General features: G+C 46.9%; 1 protein-coding gene across 1 annotated transcript; it reads right to left on the minus strand.

Annotated features, from left to right (window-relative positions):
• Nucleotides 1-6: 6 nt before the first annotated feature.
• Nucleotides 7-15,457, minus strand: PRPF19 (pre-mRNA processing factor 19). Its single transcript, XM_017870758.1, has 16 exons — nt 15,215-15,457; nt 12,606-12,755; nt 12,379-12,455; nt 11,661-11,802; nt 11,504-11,577; nt 11,324-11,386; nt 10,424-10,465; nt 10,220-10,294; nt 9,779-9,854; nt 9,507-9,616; nt 8,093-8,248; nt 7,786-7,855; nt 7,468-7,553; nt 7,027-7,197; nt 6,770-6,875; nt 7-180 (listed from the first exon to the last, which is right to left on the minus strand). Exons 1-16 carry the CDS (start codon nt 15,231-15,233, stop codon nt 83-85), a joined length of 1,515 nt encoding a protein of 504 aa, XP_017726247.1. The 5' UTR covers nt 15,234-15,457; the 3' UTR covers nt 7-82.
• Nucleotides 15,458-15,840: the final 383 nt, after the last annotated feature.

Below are 15,840 nucleotides of genomic sequence, written 5' to 3' on the forward strand. Positions count from 1 at the left end.
CACAGATTCCCCCCACCCCCCCAACCCCTAATTCTACCCCTCTACTGAGATGAGGCCCAGCTTCCATCAGAAGGGCCAGGGCCTACAGGCTGTAGAACTTGAGGCTTCTGTCCATGCCTGTTGAAGCGATGAACTTGGCGTGATGCCCGAAGGCCACCCCTGTGGTCAGGCCGCTATGCTCTGAGAAGAAAGAAAGAGGCAACTGTGAGAAGGCTTTTCCTCCTTTATCCTCCTTTAGTCTGAACACTGATCCCTAATAACATGTTCCCAAACAATCAGGCCTTCCCTAATTAGTATTTATCACACCGCAGGCTCCTGCTTGTTTTCCCCAGGCTGACCTGCACGCTACCCCCAGTGCCTCCCTCAGTGCCTATCATTTTTCACTGGTAGGACGAATGAATAAAGCAATGCCAGCCCCTTCTCACCTGGGCTTTCTGGGCAACTGCAATTCAGCTAGGTTTAGCTGAAAACCTCAGAGCTCAGCTTGTTTATGCCTAGGGCTCACTCCTTGCTCGTAAGTGGAACAGTCCATCGGCATGTTCTAGCTCATGGGGTTCCAACCCCAGGGTGCTCAGGCCCCTAACACAGAGCAGGATCAGATAAGGGGCAGATGGGGCTGGGCAACATTCCTCATGGGACTCAGGAAATTCATGAACATCTGGCCAAATTCCTTCTAGATTTAGGATCACACCTGGAGTCAAAGAACTCCCCATTAAAAAGTTTACGCTGTATTTTCAGCTACCCAACTCAGCTCCAGATCAAAACACCAGGTACAGTACGGGGTGGAAACTAGTGAGTCATACTGTTAGGATGGACACCTCTGTCACACACACACACACCAAGCAGGGCTCGGGAGAATACGGGGCAGGAAGAAGTATCTTGTATCCTGCTCACGACCTGCTACTGAGGACAAGAATGTCATCAACAAACACAGCAGTAGCTCCCATTCATGCAGCATCTTAAGTGAGCATCAGGCACCCTGTTAACCAGCATATTAGCATGCCACCTCCACAACACCAGCTGCCACACTCTAAAAGCTGTGCCAATATTCCCATTTTCTAGATGAAAGAGCTAAAGCTCTGAAGGGGAAAGCCACGTACCCAGGGCCACATAACTGCTACGCTAGAAACCGTTATCCATTCTCTCACCATCTCATACTTTTCTTCTCTAGCACTTTTACTTGCAATTAAATGTGTACGTGTGAAATTAATCTACATTTGCCTTTCTAACCTGACTATAAATTACATCAGTGCCCAAATCGGATCTGTCTTATTCACTGCTCCGTCCCACAACAGACTAAGACCCAATGCTGAGTAAGAACAACTGCAAATCCTGACTATGTGCCAGACACTGTTCTGACCTATGTATTCACAGACAGTTCCCAATTTACCATGGTTCGACTTGCAGTATTGTCAGCTTATGATGGATTTATCAGGATATGGCTCCATCGTATGTCAAGGAGCACCTGTATGTATTTTCATCTAAACCTCAACAACCCCACTGAGTCTGTACTGTTACCATTCCCACTTTTCTGAGGCTCCAGAGAGGTTACGTAATGTTGGATCTCAGAAAACAATACCCCAAAGTATGGTGGTTTGGCATGCTGAGGGCTCTGAAGCAAGGTCTCTCTGACCATGTCCTGCCCTCCTGTTTCTTGGCCCTCTTTCTCTATCTGACTAAGGGCAGATCATCTGAAAGGAACATCATGAATCCCTTCCCTGGGAATCTCAACCCGGGAAAATGAACTGGTCTCACAAGAGAGAAGACTAGATGCCAGTCTTTGTCACATACTATCGTGCATTATTTATCTAAGGTCTGCTCTGAGACAACTTTTATTACCTGAGAGACTCTGTAGTGCACTTCCTCCCCATGCCCCTACACAACTTGTGTCACCACCACCCCCTAGAAGCCTTAGGCCCCTACTCCCTTCTGCAGCTCAGGATGCCACCGAGTCATGTGTCACATAATGACATGTCGGCGATGGACCACACAAACAATGGTCCCATAAGATTACAGTGGAGCTGAAAAATTCCTATCACCAAGTGATGTCATAAACATCATGTCACCGTGCAATGCATTACTCACGTTTGTGGGGATACAGGTATAAACAAAACTATTACACTTGCAGTTGTATAAAAGTATAACAGCTGGGCGCGGTGGCTCACGCCTGTAATCCCAGCACTTTGGGAGGCCAAGGCAGGCAGATCATGAGGTCAGGAGTTTGAGACCAGCCTGGCCAACATAGAGAAACCTTGTCTCTACTACAAATACAAAAAAAAAAAAAAAAAATTAGCCAGATGTGGTGGCACACGCCTGTAGTCCCAGCTACTACGGAGGCTGAGGCAGGAGAAACACTTGAACCCGGGAGGCGGAGGTTGCAGTGAGCCAAGATCGAGCCATTGCACTCCAGCCTGGGTGACAGAGCAAGACTCCATATCAAAAAAAAAAAAAAAAAAAAAAAATTATAACACAATTAGGTACAGTACAAATAACTACGTTACTGGTTTATGTATAGGCATATCTCAGGGATGTTGCTGGTTCAGCTCCAGGCCACCAATAAAGCAAATATTGCAATAAGGCAAGGCACACAAATTTTTTTGGTTTCTCAGTACATATAAAAGTTATGTTGGCCAGGCATGGTGGCTCATGCCTATAATCCCAGCACTTTGGGAGGCTGAGACAGGTGGATCACTTGAGGTCAGGAGTTCAAAAACCAGCCTGGCCAACATGGGGAAACCCCGTCTCTACTAAAAATACAAAAATTAGACGGGTGTGATGGTGCACGCCTGTGCTAGAACCCAGGAGGTGGAGGTTGCAGTGAACTGAGATCGTGCCACTGCACTCCAGCCTGGGTGATAGAGTGAGACTCCACCAAAAAAAAAAATGTTATGTTTACACTATACTGCAGTCTATAAGTGTGTAATAACATTATGTCTAATAAACAATGTACATACCTTAATCAAAAATACTTTATTGCTACAACATGCTAACAACCATCAGACACTTCAGTGAGTTGTAATCTTTTTCCAAGACCCACCAGCAGGGTCTTGCCTTGATGCTCATGGCTGCTAACTGACAAGGGTGGTGTCTGCCGAAGGCTGAAGTGGCTGTGGCAGTTTCTCAAAATAAGACAACAATGAAGTTTAACACATCATTTCATTCTTCCTTTGACAAAAGATTTCTCTGTGATGGATGCTGTTTGATAGCATTTTACCCACAGCAGAACCTTCAGACTGGAACCAATCCTCTCAAATTCTGCACCTGCTTTATCAATTAAGTTTATGTAATATTCTAAATTGTTCATTACCATTTCACCAATGTTCACGGCATCTTCACCCGGAGTAGATTCCAAAAAGAAACCACTTTCTTTGGTCATCCCTAACATCTCCTCATCCATTAAAGTTTTAATATGAGACTGCAGCAATTCAGTCACAGCTGTAGACTCCATTCGGATTCTAGTTCTGTTACCATTTCCTCCACATCTGTAGTTACTCCCTCCACTGAAGTCTTCAATCCCTCAAAGTCATCCACGAGGGTTGAAGGGTTGGAATCAATTTCTTCCAAACTCGTCTTCATATTAATAGTTTAACCTCCTCCCATGAATCACAAATGCTCTTAAGGGCATGTAGAATGGTGAATCCTTTCCAGATTTTCAATTTACTTTGTCCAGATCCATCAAAGGAATCACTATCCATGGCAGCTATAGCTTTATAAAACATATTTCATATTTCAAGTCTTATTACTTAAGACTTGAAAGTCAGAATTACTCCTTGATCCATAAGCTGAAGATTGGATGTTAGCAGGCATGAAACATCTCCATCTCAGCTGTAGGGTAATGAGGTGCATTGTAATATTTTGAAAGGAATCTATTTTTCTGAACAGTACCTCTTAATGGTGGGCTTAAAAAACATTCAGTAAACCATGCTGTAAACAGATGTGTTGTCATCCAGACTTTGTTGTTCTATTTACAGAGCACGGGCAGAGTAGATTTAGCCCTGCATTCTTAAGGGCCCTACAATTTTCAGAATGCTAAATGAGTTTTGGCTTCAATGTAAAATCACCAGCTAGCTGCATTAGTCCCTAACAAGGGAATCACTCTGATCTTTGCAGCTTGGAAACCAGGCATTGACTTCTCTCTAGCTGTGGAAGTTCTAGATATTACCTTCTTCCAACAGAAGGCTATTCCATCTACACTGAAAATCTGTTGAGTGTAGCCACCGTCAATGATCTTAGCTAGGTCTTCCGAAAAACTTGCTGCAGCTTCTACATCAGCATCTGCTGCTTTACCGTGCACTTTTCTGTTATGGAGATGGCTTCTTTCCTTAAACCTCAGGAACCAACCTCTCTGCTAGCTTCAAACTTTTCTTTCAGCCTTCATAGAATTCAAGAGTTAGGATCTTGGTCTGGATTACGGTTTGGCTTAAGAGAATGTTGTGCTGGTTTGATCTTCTATCCAGACCACTGAAACTTTCTCCATATCAGCAATAAGGTTGTTCTGCTTTCTTATCATTCATGTGTTCACTGGAGTAGCACTCTTAATTTCCTTCAAGAATTTCCCTTTGCTTTCATAACTTGACTAATATTTGGTGTTAAGAGGCCTAGCTATTTGGCTTTTTGCATGCCTTCTTCACTAAGCTCAATCATTTCTAGCTTTGAATTTTAAGTAAGCAACATGGGACACTTTCTTTCACTTGAACACGGAGAGACCATAATACGGTTATTAACTGGCCTAGTTTCAATATTGTTGTGTCTAGGAGAATAGGGAGGTCTGAGAGGGAGAGAGATGGGGAACGGCTGGTGGGTGGAGTGGTCAGAACACACACACCACTTCATTTATCGATTAAATTTAGTATCTTACATAGGCACATTTCATGGTGCCCCTCCAACAATTACAATAGCGACATCAAAGATCACTAATCAGAGATCACCATAACAGACACAATAAATCATGAAGTTTGAAATACTGTGAGAATTACCAAAATTTGACACACAGACACAAAGTGAACACATGTTGTTGGAAAAACGGCACTGACAGACTGCTCGGGGCAAGGTTGCCAAAAACCTTCAATTTATAAAAAGCAAAGTATCCACAAAGTACAATAAAGCTAAGTGCAATAAGACGAGGTATGCCTATCCTATACTTTTTTTGGTATTATTTTAAGTATACTCTTTCCACTTATAAAGGAAAGTTAATTGTAAAACAGCACCAAGCAGGCCCTTTCAGGAGGTATCCTAGAAGAAGGCATTATCATCCATAGGAGATGACAGGTTTACGTGTGTTAGTGCCCCTGAAGACCTTCTGGTGGGACAAGATGTGGAGGTAGAAGACAGTGATGTTGGTGCTATGGTTAGGCTTTGTGCCCCCACCCAAATCTCATCTTGAATTGTGGTGCCCATAATCCCCACGTGTTGTGGGAGGGAGCCAGTGGGAAGTAATTGAATCATGGGGGTGGTTACCCCCATGCTGTTCTCATGACAGTGAGTTCTCACGAGATCTGATAGTTTTATGAGGGGCTTTACCCCCTTTGCTCGGCATTTGTCTCTCCTGTCACCATGTGAAGAAAGACGTGTTTGCTTTTCCTTCTGCTATGACTGTAAGTTTCCTGAGGCCTCCCTAGTCACTGGGAGTCAATAAAACCTCTTTCCCTTATAAATTACCCAGGCAGTTCTTCACAGCAGTGTGAGAACGGACTAACACAGTTGGTGATCCTGATCCTGTGTAGGTCTATGGTAATGTGTGCTTGTGTCTTAGTTTTTAACAAGAAAAGTTTAAAAGTAAAAAATAAAATAAAAAAATTAGAAAACAGAAAAAAGCTTCTAGAATAAGGATATAAAGAGAGACAATATTTTCATACAGCTGTACAATGTGTTTTTGTTTTAAGCTAAATGTTATTACAAAATAATCCAGTTTTTTAAGTTTATAAAGTAAAAGTCAGTTAAGGCTTATTACCGAAGAAAACGCTGTTTATGAATTTAGTAAAACCTAAATGAACTGTGTTTATAAAGTCTACAGGAGCGTACAGTAATGTCCTAGGCCTTCACACTCACTCACAACTCACTCACTGAAAGCAGCTTCCAGTCCTGCAAGCTCCATTCACAGCAAGCAATATACCAGTGTACCATTTAAAAAAATCTCTTCTACCTTATTTTTACTGAACCTTTTCTATATTTACATTTGTTTAGATACACAAATACCACTGTGTTATAACTGTATTCACTACATGTAATATGCTGTACCGGTTTGCAGCCTAGGAGCAGTAATAGACCACACCAAGGTTATAGCAACAGCCTTGGTGTGTAGCAGGCTACACCATTCAGATACGTGTGAGTTCACCCTACAATGGTCACACATGACGAAATCGCCTAACGAGACATTTCTCAGAACAGACCCATTATTAAGGGATATACAGACCGTATAAGCTTCAATCATCCGACCCTTCTGCAGGTCTGATATAACGTGGGCCTCCCGTGCATACGCACGTAATTCAAACGGCTTTCCTCCTGTCACTCTGTCTAACGTTCATTGATTTTAGATTCAGTTATCAAACCTTCAGAGGGAGGAGTTTTCTCTCCCTTCAGTAACCTGCCCAATGCCACAGGGCATGGAAGTGGGACAGCGAGTACTAGCATCCACTGCCACGCAGTCTGACTCAGTCTGCTTCCTTAGCCATAAAGCTCTGTCTCAGGTGGTAACCAAATTCCTAACCCAGTGAGGCTTCCCTCCGGGCCTGGGCACTAGAGACCCCAGGAGCCCAGGACCAGCCTCTACCTGTAAAGTGAAGAATCTCCGTCCACTGTTTGCAGATGTAGATCTGGACATCCGTGCCCCCAAGGGCTAGGTAGGTACCACTCTGGTCGAAGATCAGTGACTTTACCTGCCAGAAACAGAAAGAGAGAAGGTCACACAAGGGGAACAGAAACTGTGGGGCAATTGCGGATAAGCAGAAGCAATTAGATTAATTCAATAAATAATCGACAAACAAGGAGACGCAATGGAAAGCTGGGTGGGGTGGGGGAAGGGCATACCTCGAAGTTGTTATCCAGCTGCAATGTCTTAAAGTTCTTAAGCTTGCGCAGATCCCATAGCTTGACAGAGGAGTCATCAGCCGCTGTAGCCAGGTAGTAACCATTCTCAGAGAAGGCGATGCTAGTGATGGGGCCCGAGTGGCCAGGGAAGTTGGCCACATTAGTACGTTCCTACAGTGGCGGTGGGTAGTAAAATACGTCACCCACAGATCATGAGAGGAAGAAAATGGAGCTCACCAGACCCCTACCTGAGATGTCCCTCACTGTCCTTCCAGGAAGGACAGCCAGTGGGACCCCCCAGACCACACCATCATATCACACAGGCATAGCCAGTGATGGCACCTTCAGTGCCAGGTGCCACAAGGACCTAATCAGTGCCACATTGTCACAAACACTCCTTCTGGCTCCCCGGGCCTCAGATGGAGGCGTACCGTATCCTACCTTCAAGTCCCAGATCTTGATCTGAGAGTCCATGGTTCCTGTGCCAAAGATGAGTCCATCAGGGTGGAACTGTGCACAGGTGAGAGCTGTGGAGGAGGAAGACGGACCTGTGGTCAGAGCCCACCAGGGAGAGACTAAGAGCAGCAAAGTTAGGTTCCTTGTTCTTCACGGTCCTCAGTGCACCCAGCACAAAGCCTGCACTAGGTAGGTGCTGATGGCAAATGTATCTTTAGAACAAATAAGCAAACAACTAAATAAAATGTAAAAGTAAATAATAAATAGCAAACAAAAAGGCTGAGTGCCTACGAGGCAACTTACAGCAGCCGGAGGTCTCATCTGTAACCTTGGTGAGCACACGCCCTGTCTGGATGTCAGAGAAAGCCCAGTACTGGGGGGCGGGGGTAAAAAAGAGAGAGAGACAATGGAGTCAGTGAGAAAGTGGGTCCCAGGCTTTGGTGGCCTTTCAAGTAGACAGAGCCCCTGGTTTGGTAAACCCTGGCAAACCTAGCATCTCCCAGCAGAGAGGAAACATTCTCCTTTGAGGTTCTGGGGAACCAGCTGGGGTGGGAAGATGTTCAAGCTTGGGGACCAGCAGGCCTCTCCAGGGCACTGGCTGGGACCGCACCTGATCATCGGAGGAGCTCAGGAGATAGTCACCAGTGGCGTGGAGGCTGAGGCCTGTCACAGCACTCTCATGGGCCCGAACCACCTGTACACAAGAGGCATTGGGGACCGACCAAATCCTGATAGTGGCATCGGGAGAAGCAGAAAACACCAGGTCCTACAAGGAAAACAAAGACAGAGTATCAGAAAAGAGACACAGATCAAAACAATGTTATAAAAGGGGCAGGGGATGCGCACAACTACCAATAATTGCTTCACTTTTCAGCCCTGCCCTCCCTGGAACCACCTACCCACCCAATGGTGCCCACGACAGCCAATGGTAAACGCTATTCAAGTCGTAACTCATACAGCATCAGGGCTTGTGGAGGCGTCCTCGCCATCTAGTGGTAAAAAGGCTAACTGCAACAGAGAGCAATTTTCCCATTTCCAGGACCAAAGGAAGAATGTAGCTAGTACAACTGAGGGACTGCAGTTTTCATTCTATTTCATTGAAATTTAAGTAGCCACATGTAGCTAATTGCTACTCTACTGTATGGCACAGGTCTGGGCAGTACTGGGACTGGAAGGGGCTGCATCGCTGTATTTCAGTGCATCCCACATTTATGGATTTCCAGGGTAAGTTAGTTTTCCAAAAGATTTGGGGCAGGGAGAGAATTTCATGTCACTCACCAATTTTTTGTTTAGTTAGGATATTAAAAGCCACAAGGCAAAAATAACTACCATCTTTTTTATCAATACAATTTCATGAGACCTAACTATTAATACCCCATAAGCAAGAAAACAGTGCTCTCAATATGAGTATTTTAGTCATGAAAAATTCACAATGTCATTCTTATATTTCTCATTTCCCTAAGGTCCAAGGGAAAGCTCGACTGGGAAGCACTAAACCAACCACTGTCCTACAGCCCCAAACCCAAACTGTCTTAGGCTTGAAATTCGAATCCCATAATATCATTAATCCAGTCCCATGAGTTACCTTTACCCTGTAAACCAAAGGTTCTGTTTACAACCCACACACTTTCAATAGTCAATATGACTTTTACCCATCTTGGAGGGTCACGGGAAAGCAAATATATCTGTCTTCCTCATACCTGTGAGGTGAGATTGAGTTGAGCTTTGTTTTCTGTAGTTTATATGCCGAACACTATAAGATTTTTTCTTTCCCTAATATAAAACATTTCAATGAATATGCTTGTCAAACTACACATTTCCTTTCTCTCCCTGGCTGGAAGGTGGTCTTTAGAAGGTCTTATGCAGAGTGAAGGGCAATCTCCACAACTCCAAAGTGAAGCCCTTCCAAGTGTCCACTCAGGAGTCAGCGCTCTTTCTCAGCCCCACTTCACAGAGACAGTAGGGTGGTAAGGGACAAACAACAGCCAAGGAAAGAAGAACCAAGGGTGGCAAGAACCCCTTACCTGGGAAGGGTGAAACACCACGCTGGTGACCTTCTTGGTATGGCCTTTGAGGGTAGCCAGAATTTGTTCCGAACTTTTGTCAAACACAACGACATTTTTATCTGCCCCACCTGGAGAAGACCCAAAGAGACAATACAATGAGTCAGGCCCACCCAGGCCCTTTTGCTGAAGGAAATGCTTTTGTCCCCATGCCCACGAAGAGGACAAGGAGCATGCAAATTCCCCGCTGCCCCTCCCCACCTTGGCCTGCTGGGCTAGGCCCAGACTCTCACCAGTGAGGATCTTGTTGGTGTCAGACGGGCAGAGGTCCAGGGCCAGGATCCCAGGAATGCTGGCACTGTGCAACCCCTTTGCAGAAAGACACACCAAATCCTGTCACAGCCAAATCACAGCAGGCCACAAAGCCACAGGTCTCCCCTACTGCCATCCCCAGTCACTCATGTTCTCAGGGGAGCAAGAGTTACTTCTACTCCTTATCCATACCTCTTGGCTATCTGCCTGGTGCGGTAACTCCCTCACTGCATCACTGGGAAACCCATAGCTGGGCAGGAAGAGGAGCCCTGACAGCTCAGCAGCCCAGGCAAGAAACGGCGCCAGGAACACCGCCAGGAGCCCGGGACAGCTCTGTACTCAGCACTCCCCATGCTGGCCCGCCCACCCCAGAAACAAAACAGGAGGGCTGTCTCCAAGACAGTGAAGACCCAGACACTCACCACGTGGGACGCCACCTGCCGGTATTTGCTGAGCTCTTCTGGCTTCACCAGCTCCTCAGGCACAGTCTTCCCTCTCTGAGAAAACAAAAAAGCCCCCAAAGTAGAGCAGCAATGAATCCAAGATTAGCCAGCTCCCTTTCTCCTAAGGGGTCAACTGCCTCCCACCAGGCCAGCTCTTTCTCCTGGCTTCAAAAGAGAACTCACCTTCTTGCGCTCCGTGGTTAGCACAGTGGCTTTGTCTTGAAGCTGGGGAAGAATAGGCTCAATGTGAGACAAATTATCTTGCAAGGAGAAAAGCACATCGGATGCTGGTCACATGTGTGCTTTCACAAGCAACACCCAGAACTTGCTATCTGCCAATTCCTACATTACAGGCTTAAAGGCATTCTCTCTTCTTACTTTCATCCCAGCTTTATAAGGGGGGTGTTGATGACCTTATTTTACAGCTGAGGACACTGAGCCTCAGAGAAGTGAAGTCAATTGCCCAAGGTCGCAGAGGTGATAAATCGCAGAGCAGGAATAGAGGCCAGGACTGTAGAGCTCCCATAGGTCTACACGCCACTATGCCAAGGGCTCAGACACATGCTGACAATTTGAACTGCTCAGAAAGACACTAAAAAGCCCTGCAAATGAGACTCGAACTGGACTTGCAACCAGGAGCCCAGCTCTGCCTCTCAGATGTGTCTTTCATCTGTAAAGTAAGGATTATCATTCCTGTCCTATTGCCCTCCAGAAAAAAAGCAAGAAGACATATAAAAGTAGTTTACTATCTGCAAATAATCCCAAAAACAGCAAGAGCTAAAAGGTGCACTTATCAGTAATTAAATCGTTTAGATTCCCACATCAAGCCTATAAAGTGGATATTATTATACTCTCAGTTTAGAAGCTACAGAAATGAGACTCGGAAATTGGCTAAGGAAGCCAAGGTCATATAGCTTACAAGTAGTGGTATCAAAATACAAACCCAGGCAATTTGGTCCCAGAATCCATGCTCTGCACCACTCAACCCCCAAAAGCATAGCGATTTTAGTCACGATGGACTCCAGATAGATGGTGAAAAGTAAGGGCCCATCAGCACTCCCACCAGGTGAGAGCAGGACTTACCTTTTGAATAATCTCTGGGGTCATTCCCACCAGCTCACCCAAATCCATTGGCTCGCCTGCACCCTGAAGAGAAGAAAGGTGAGGGTGAGGGGCACAGAGCACCAAAGACACCTGCATAAGGACAGCTCTGTGGGCCACTGCACACAAATGGGCTGCTGGTAAGGGAAGGGGGACACTTACTACAACACTTGGTTGGGAACTTGGCACAGCCTGGGGCACAATGAGACCAGCCTGTGGTTTCAGGGTAGCCAGAGCTGAGAGAAAAGACGATGTTAGAAATGGGATATTATAAAGCAGAACCAGCCCAGGGTAGGGGATGGCAGGGGACAGGCTGCACCTTCTCGGGCAGCAGTGACTTCCTTGGTGAGACGGGCAATGACACGGCAGGCAGCATCGTGCTGGTACAGAGCGTGCGACAACTCTTGGCGGGTTGTCTGCAGCTGCTGGCGCAGAGTGAAGCTGTGCAGCATGACTGCATCCTGGGAGAGGCAAATATTACTGTGAGCTTAAGTGGGGGGCGCAGGGAGCACCCAGTGGAGTCAGCTCTTGGGGAGGGGATCCTGCTTCCTATCCCACAGCCTAGACCAGTATCAGTGACCCAAACAATATCCGAGCACCATGAATGTGCCAGCAGACACTCTTGAGCTCCTACCCCAAGCCGAACAATGGGCACACAGACAGGAGTGGGAGTCAGCTCTTTCCCATCCCCACCTTCCCTAATTTACTGGCAAATTCCAGCTGTCATGCCGTCACCTCTCTAAAAGAGGATAACAACACTGCTGCTGCTGCTATTTATTGATTGCCCTCTTTGTGTCAGGCACTGTGCCAGACAGTCCTGCAGGATGTATTCAATCATTCAATTCATAATTCTAGAGCACCTACTACGTACCAGGCACTGCTCTCAGTGCTGGGGATACAACAAAGAATAAAACAAATCCCTGATGTCACAAAGTTTACCCTCTAAATAATGCTCCATCCTTCCCACCCCCAAGTCCTAACTCAGCGATGCACTCTCTTCAAGTGGGGAAGATGCTGATTCTCTTGCAGGAACTCACCCACTCATCCTGCAAGGCTTTCAGAATGGCCGGGATGCTGGTGGCTGAGGGAGGCTTGGGCCGGATTGGGTGAGCAACTGCCAAAAGGGAAAGCAGGTATGAAGAGCATAACCCAGGGACCTCCCCTGCCATCACATCTTTTCCTTTTAGCCATAAACAGCCCACCACCTCCCATCCTCTCAGGCTCTGAGCTAAGATGGCCCTAGACTAAGGCAGCCAATAGGCACCTTTGATGTCGATGAGCTGCTCCTCGGAGAGAGGCTGGTTGTTGATGGGGTCGGTACCATTCTCTGCAATGTACTTCTCAATGAGCCGCCGCTCATAAACATGATTAGAGACAGGGGACACACATGGGTGCTCCGGCACTTCATTAGAGACTGTAGAGAAAAGGCCGGCAGTGAGCTTGGAGTGAAGGCAATCTTGAGCCTAGAGGATTCCTCATCTGCTATTAGCCCCAACAAGACTAGGCATCCTCACAATCAACTAGCAGAAAGCAAGACATCTGACCCTAAGCCAGTTCTGTACTGGCCCCAGAATGCTTTCCAGCTGTGGAACTAGCTTTTCCTTTAGTCTCCTGACAATCAGATAGTCAACGAATAATTATTAACAACTACTACGTGCCAAGTACCTAGAGAACAGCAGTCCATTATCACCACCTCATATCTGAACAATGATTGTGTATTCTATGAATACAGTTTACTCCATGACATGGAGACACACATGAAGCCATTCAAATCCCTCCCTTCCATCTTAGTCTATAGCTCCAGAGGGATTATCAAAGAAATTATAAAGTCTGAGAATATAGGAATAACAAACTCAGTTTCTCCTATCCTCTCACAAAACAAAATACTTCTGTGACCTCAGATGTGACCATCCGCGTGTCCTCCAATTCAATTCTGACACCAGGTACCTGGAGATAGTAGTGTCAGATCACACAGGTTGAGGTCTCAGTCCCACCAGACTCCCCCGCCCCTTCAGATGCCAGTCGCAAGCTCCAGGTTGTTTGACCTGTTCTTCTGATCTACCAGCTGTAAATCAGGGTTCCCATGACTCCCTTTTTGGGTTCAATTAATTTGCAACAGTGACTCACAGAATTGTGGGAAACACTTATGTTGACCAATTTATTATAAAGGATATTACAAAGGGTATAGATGAAGAGGTGCATAGGATGAGGTATGGGAGAAGGAGTACAGAGCTTCCCATGCCCTCCCTGGGCACCCCACCCTCCAGGAACGCCCACATGTTCTGCTATACAGAAGCTCTTTGAATCCCGCCCTTTTGTATTTTTATGAAAACTTCATTACAAAGGCATAATTCAATAAATCACTGGTCACTTGTGACAACTTCAGCTCCTCTCGTTCCCCAGGTAAGTAGGGGGTAGGACTGAAAATCCCAACCTTCTAATACCCTTTAGTCTTCCTAGGTGACCAGTCCCCATCCTGAAGCTATTGAGGTCTGCCAGCTACCAGTCAACTGATTAGCATACAGACAGACACTTATCACCTGGAACATTCCAAGGAGCAAAGTGGCAATCATTACAATAAAAATATTTACATGGCACATGTCTATGTGCCAAGCACAATTCTAGGCATACAGTACAGTAATTCATCTTCACAACAACCCGCAATAGAGGTATCATTTACACTCTTGCCTGCGTAGACCGTGCGCCCCTTGAGGATAAGGATTACAGCTGGTCTCTCACTTCCAGTACAGTGCAGATGCCCCCGGGGCACTCGGTAAACATCTAACGAATGAGTGAACCCTGCCAGGAAACATGGTGCTGGGGAACGTAAAAGAGAGCTTTCCCAAGACTGGAAGGAAACAATGAATGTGAAGGTACTTTGCGAGCTGTAATTTCTTCAATGTGAGGGATTCCTTTTCCATCATTTCCCTTCCTTCTTCCCCCTCTCTGGGTCAATGCACAGGTTCTGAGAAGAGAAGGAGGTGAATAGCAAAAGGGAGGGGAAACGAGTAATCTGATGAAACAACGAAAAGGGAAAGGAAAACGTCTGTACGTCATGATAAAATATCAAAGGGAAAGATAGTGGAAGGTATGGAAAAAGCATGGATTCAGGGTCCAAACTCCGTGTCACCTAACTACGTCATCCAGCTCTGCCACTGACTAGCTACGCATCCTTAGATAAGCCCCGCTCTTCCTGAGCCCTGCATCCTCATTTGCAACACCAGGATCTTTTCTCCTTTAGGGAATTCTTGTGAGCATAAAATGAGATCATAGACTTGGGAGCGCGTTGTAAACCAATAAGGGATTTATAAATGTGCGCTGTTTTTAATTAGTCATACACTGTAAGGCTGGGAGCCATATACCTAGCTGCCAGCCTTGCCTACCTCTAACTCATCATGTGACCTTTGCAAATTGCAAAAGCTGCGACTATCCGAGCGAGGCCTCGCAAAATATCCAGTGCAATGTTCTCAATTTTGCAGATGGGGAAACCAAGGCACACAGCCTTAAGCCAATTCACAAAGCCAATAGGAGGCGGACCCTGGACAAGACTTCGGATTTCCTCACTCTTATATCAAGGCTGTTTCCCCTGCACCAGCTCCCTCTGTTCAGGCCTGTTTTCCACTCGGGAGAATGAGGCGACCTGCCTCAGTAATGCCTGCGACAATAAACCTCTGGCACTATGTAAACTGCAGAGCACTGCGCAAATGCACCCCGCTCCGAGGGGAGGGCTCCGGGGCTGACAGGCCGCCGCTCAGCCTCTGGAGCGCCTCATTCCCGCCGCCACCCCGGCCCCGGCGCCGCAGTGGCCCGCACACGCTCCCGCGCCGCTCTCCGGCCTCCTGCGACCCGCGCTCGGCCGCAGCCAACACTCACTGGAGCAGATTAGGGACATGGCGCCGTCGCCGCGCTCCGAGGCGCCACACGCCGGACTCTGGGACTAGCTTCTGAGCCTCCGCGAGCCACTTCCGGTCCCCCGCTGCTGCCGGGACTGCTCCGCTGCGAGCTGGGAGCCGCCAGTCGAGCGATGCTCGCGTAGCGCTTCACGTGGGAATGCGGACAGCCGCGCGCCACTGCCTCCAGCACCTAACGGAAATAGACCTTTCCCAGAATGCAGCCGGACAGGAAAGGGCCCGCCACGAACACTCGGTTATTTCCGGATTGACTCGGCTCGTTCCGTAAAGCGCCCGGGGATTGGCGGGGGCGTCGGGAGAGAGGAGACTCGAAACTACATTTCCCATGACGCAGTGGGAACTTAAAACCAAAGCAATTGGACAGCACTTGTTTTGACAACTGTGCGGCACTGTGTCACGGGACCCTGGTCTTTGAAACCTTGGTGTGCGCGACAATTTCCCAATGAGTTTGTTAAAATGCAGATTCCTCGGGTCTGCGTAGACAGAGTGTGCCCCACGCTATTCTAAGTCAGGTGTTTCTCGGGCCACCCTTTAAGAGACACTGCTGGATGGCCTGGTGAAAAATACAGAGGCAGATGGGCAGAGGAA

Source organism: Rhinopithecus bieti, unplaced genomic scaffold, assembly GCF_001698545.2.
Source record: "Rhinopithecus bieti isolate Rb0 unplaced genomic scaffold, ASM169854v2 scaffold_6149, whole genome shotgun sequence".
Taxonomy (NCBI): domain Eukaryota; kingdom Metazoa; phylum Chordata; class Mammalia; order Primates; family Cercopithecidae; genus Rhinopithecus; species Rhinopithecus bieti.

What these genes read in the sequence shown, in the direction of transcription:
- PRPF19 (XM_017870758.1), bottom strand. An exon ending in AGTCACTGCTGCCCGAGAAG is followed by an intron (nt 11,578 to 11,660) that starts GTGCAGCCTGTC and finishes CTTTTCTCTCAG; the next exon opens with CTCTGGCTACCCTGAAACCA. An exon ending in TCAAGATCTGGGACTTGAAG is followed by an intron (nt 7,198 to 7,467) that starts GTAGGATACGGT and finishes CCGCCACTGTAG; the next exon opens with GAACGTACTAATGTGGCCAA.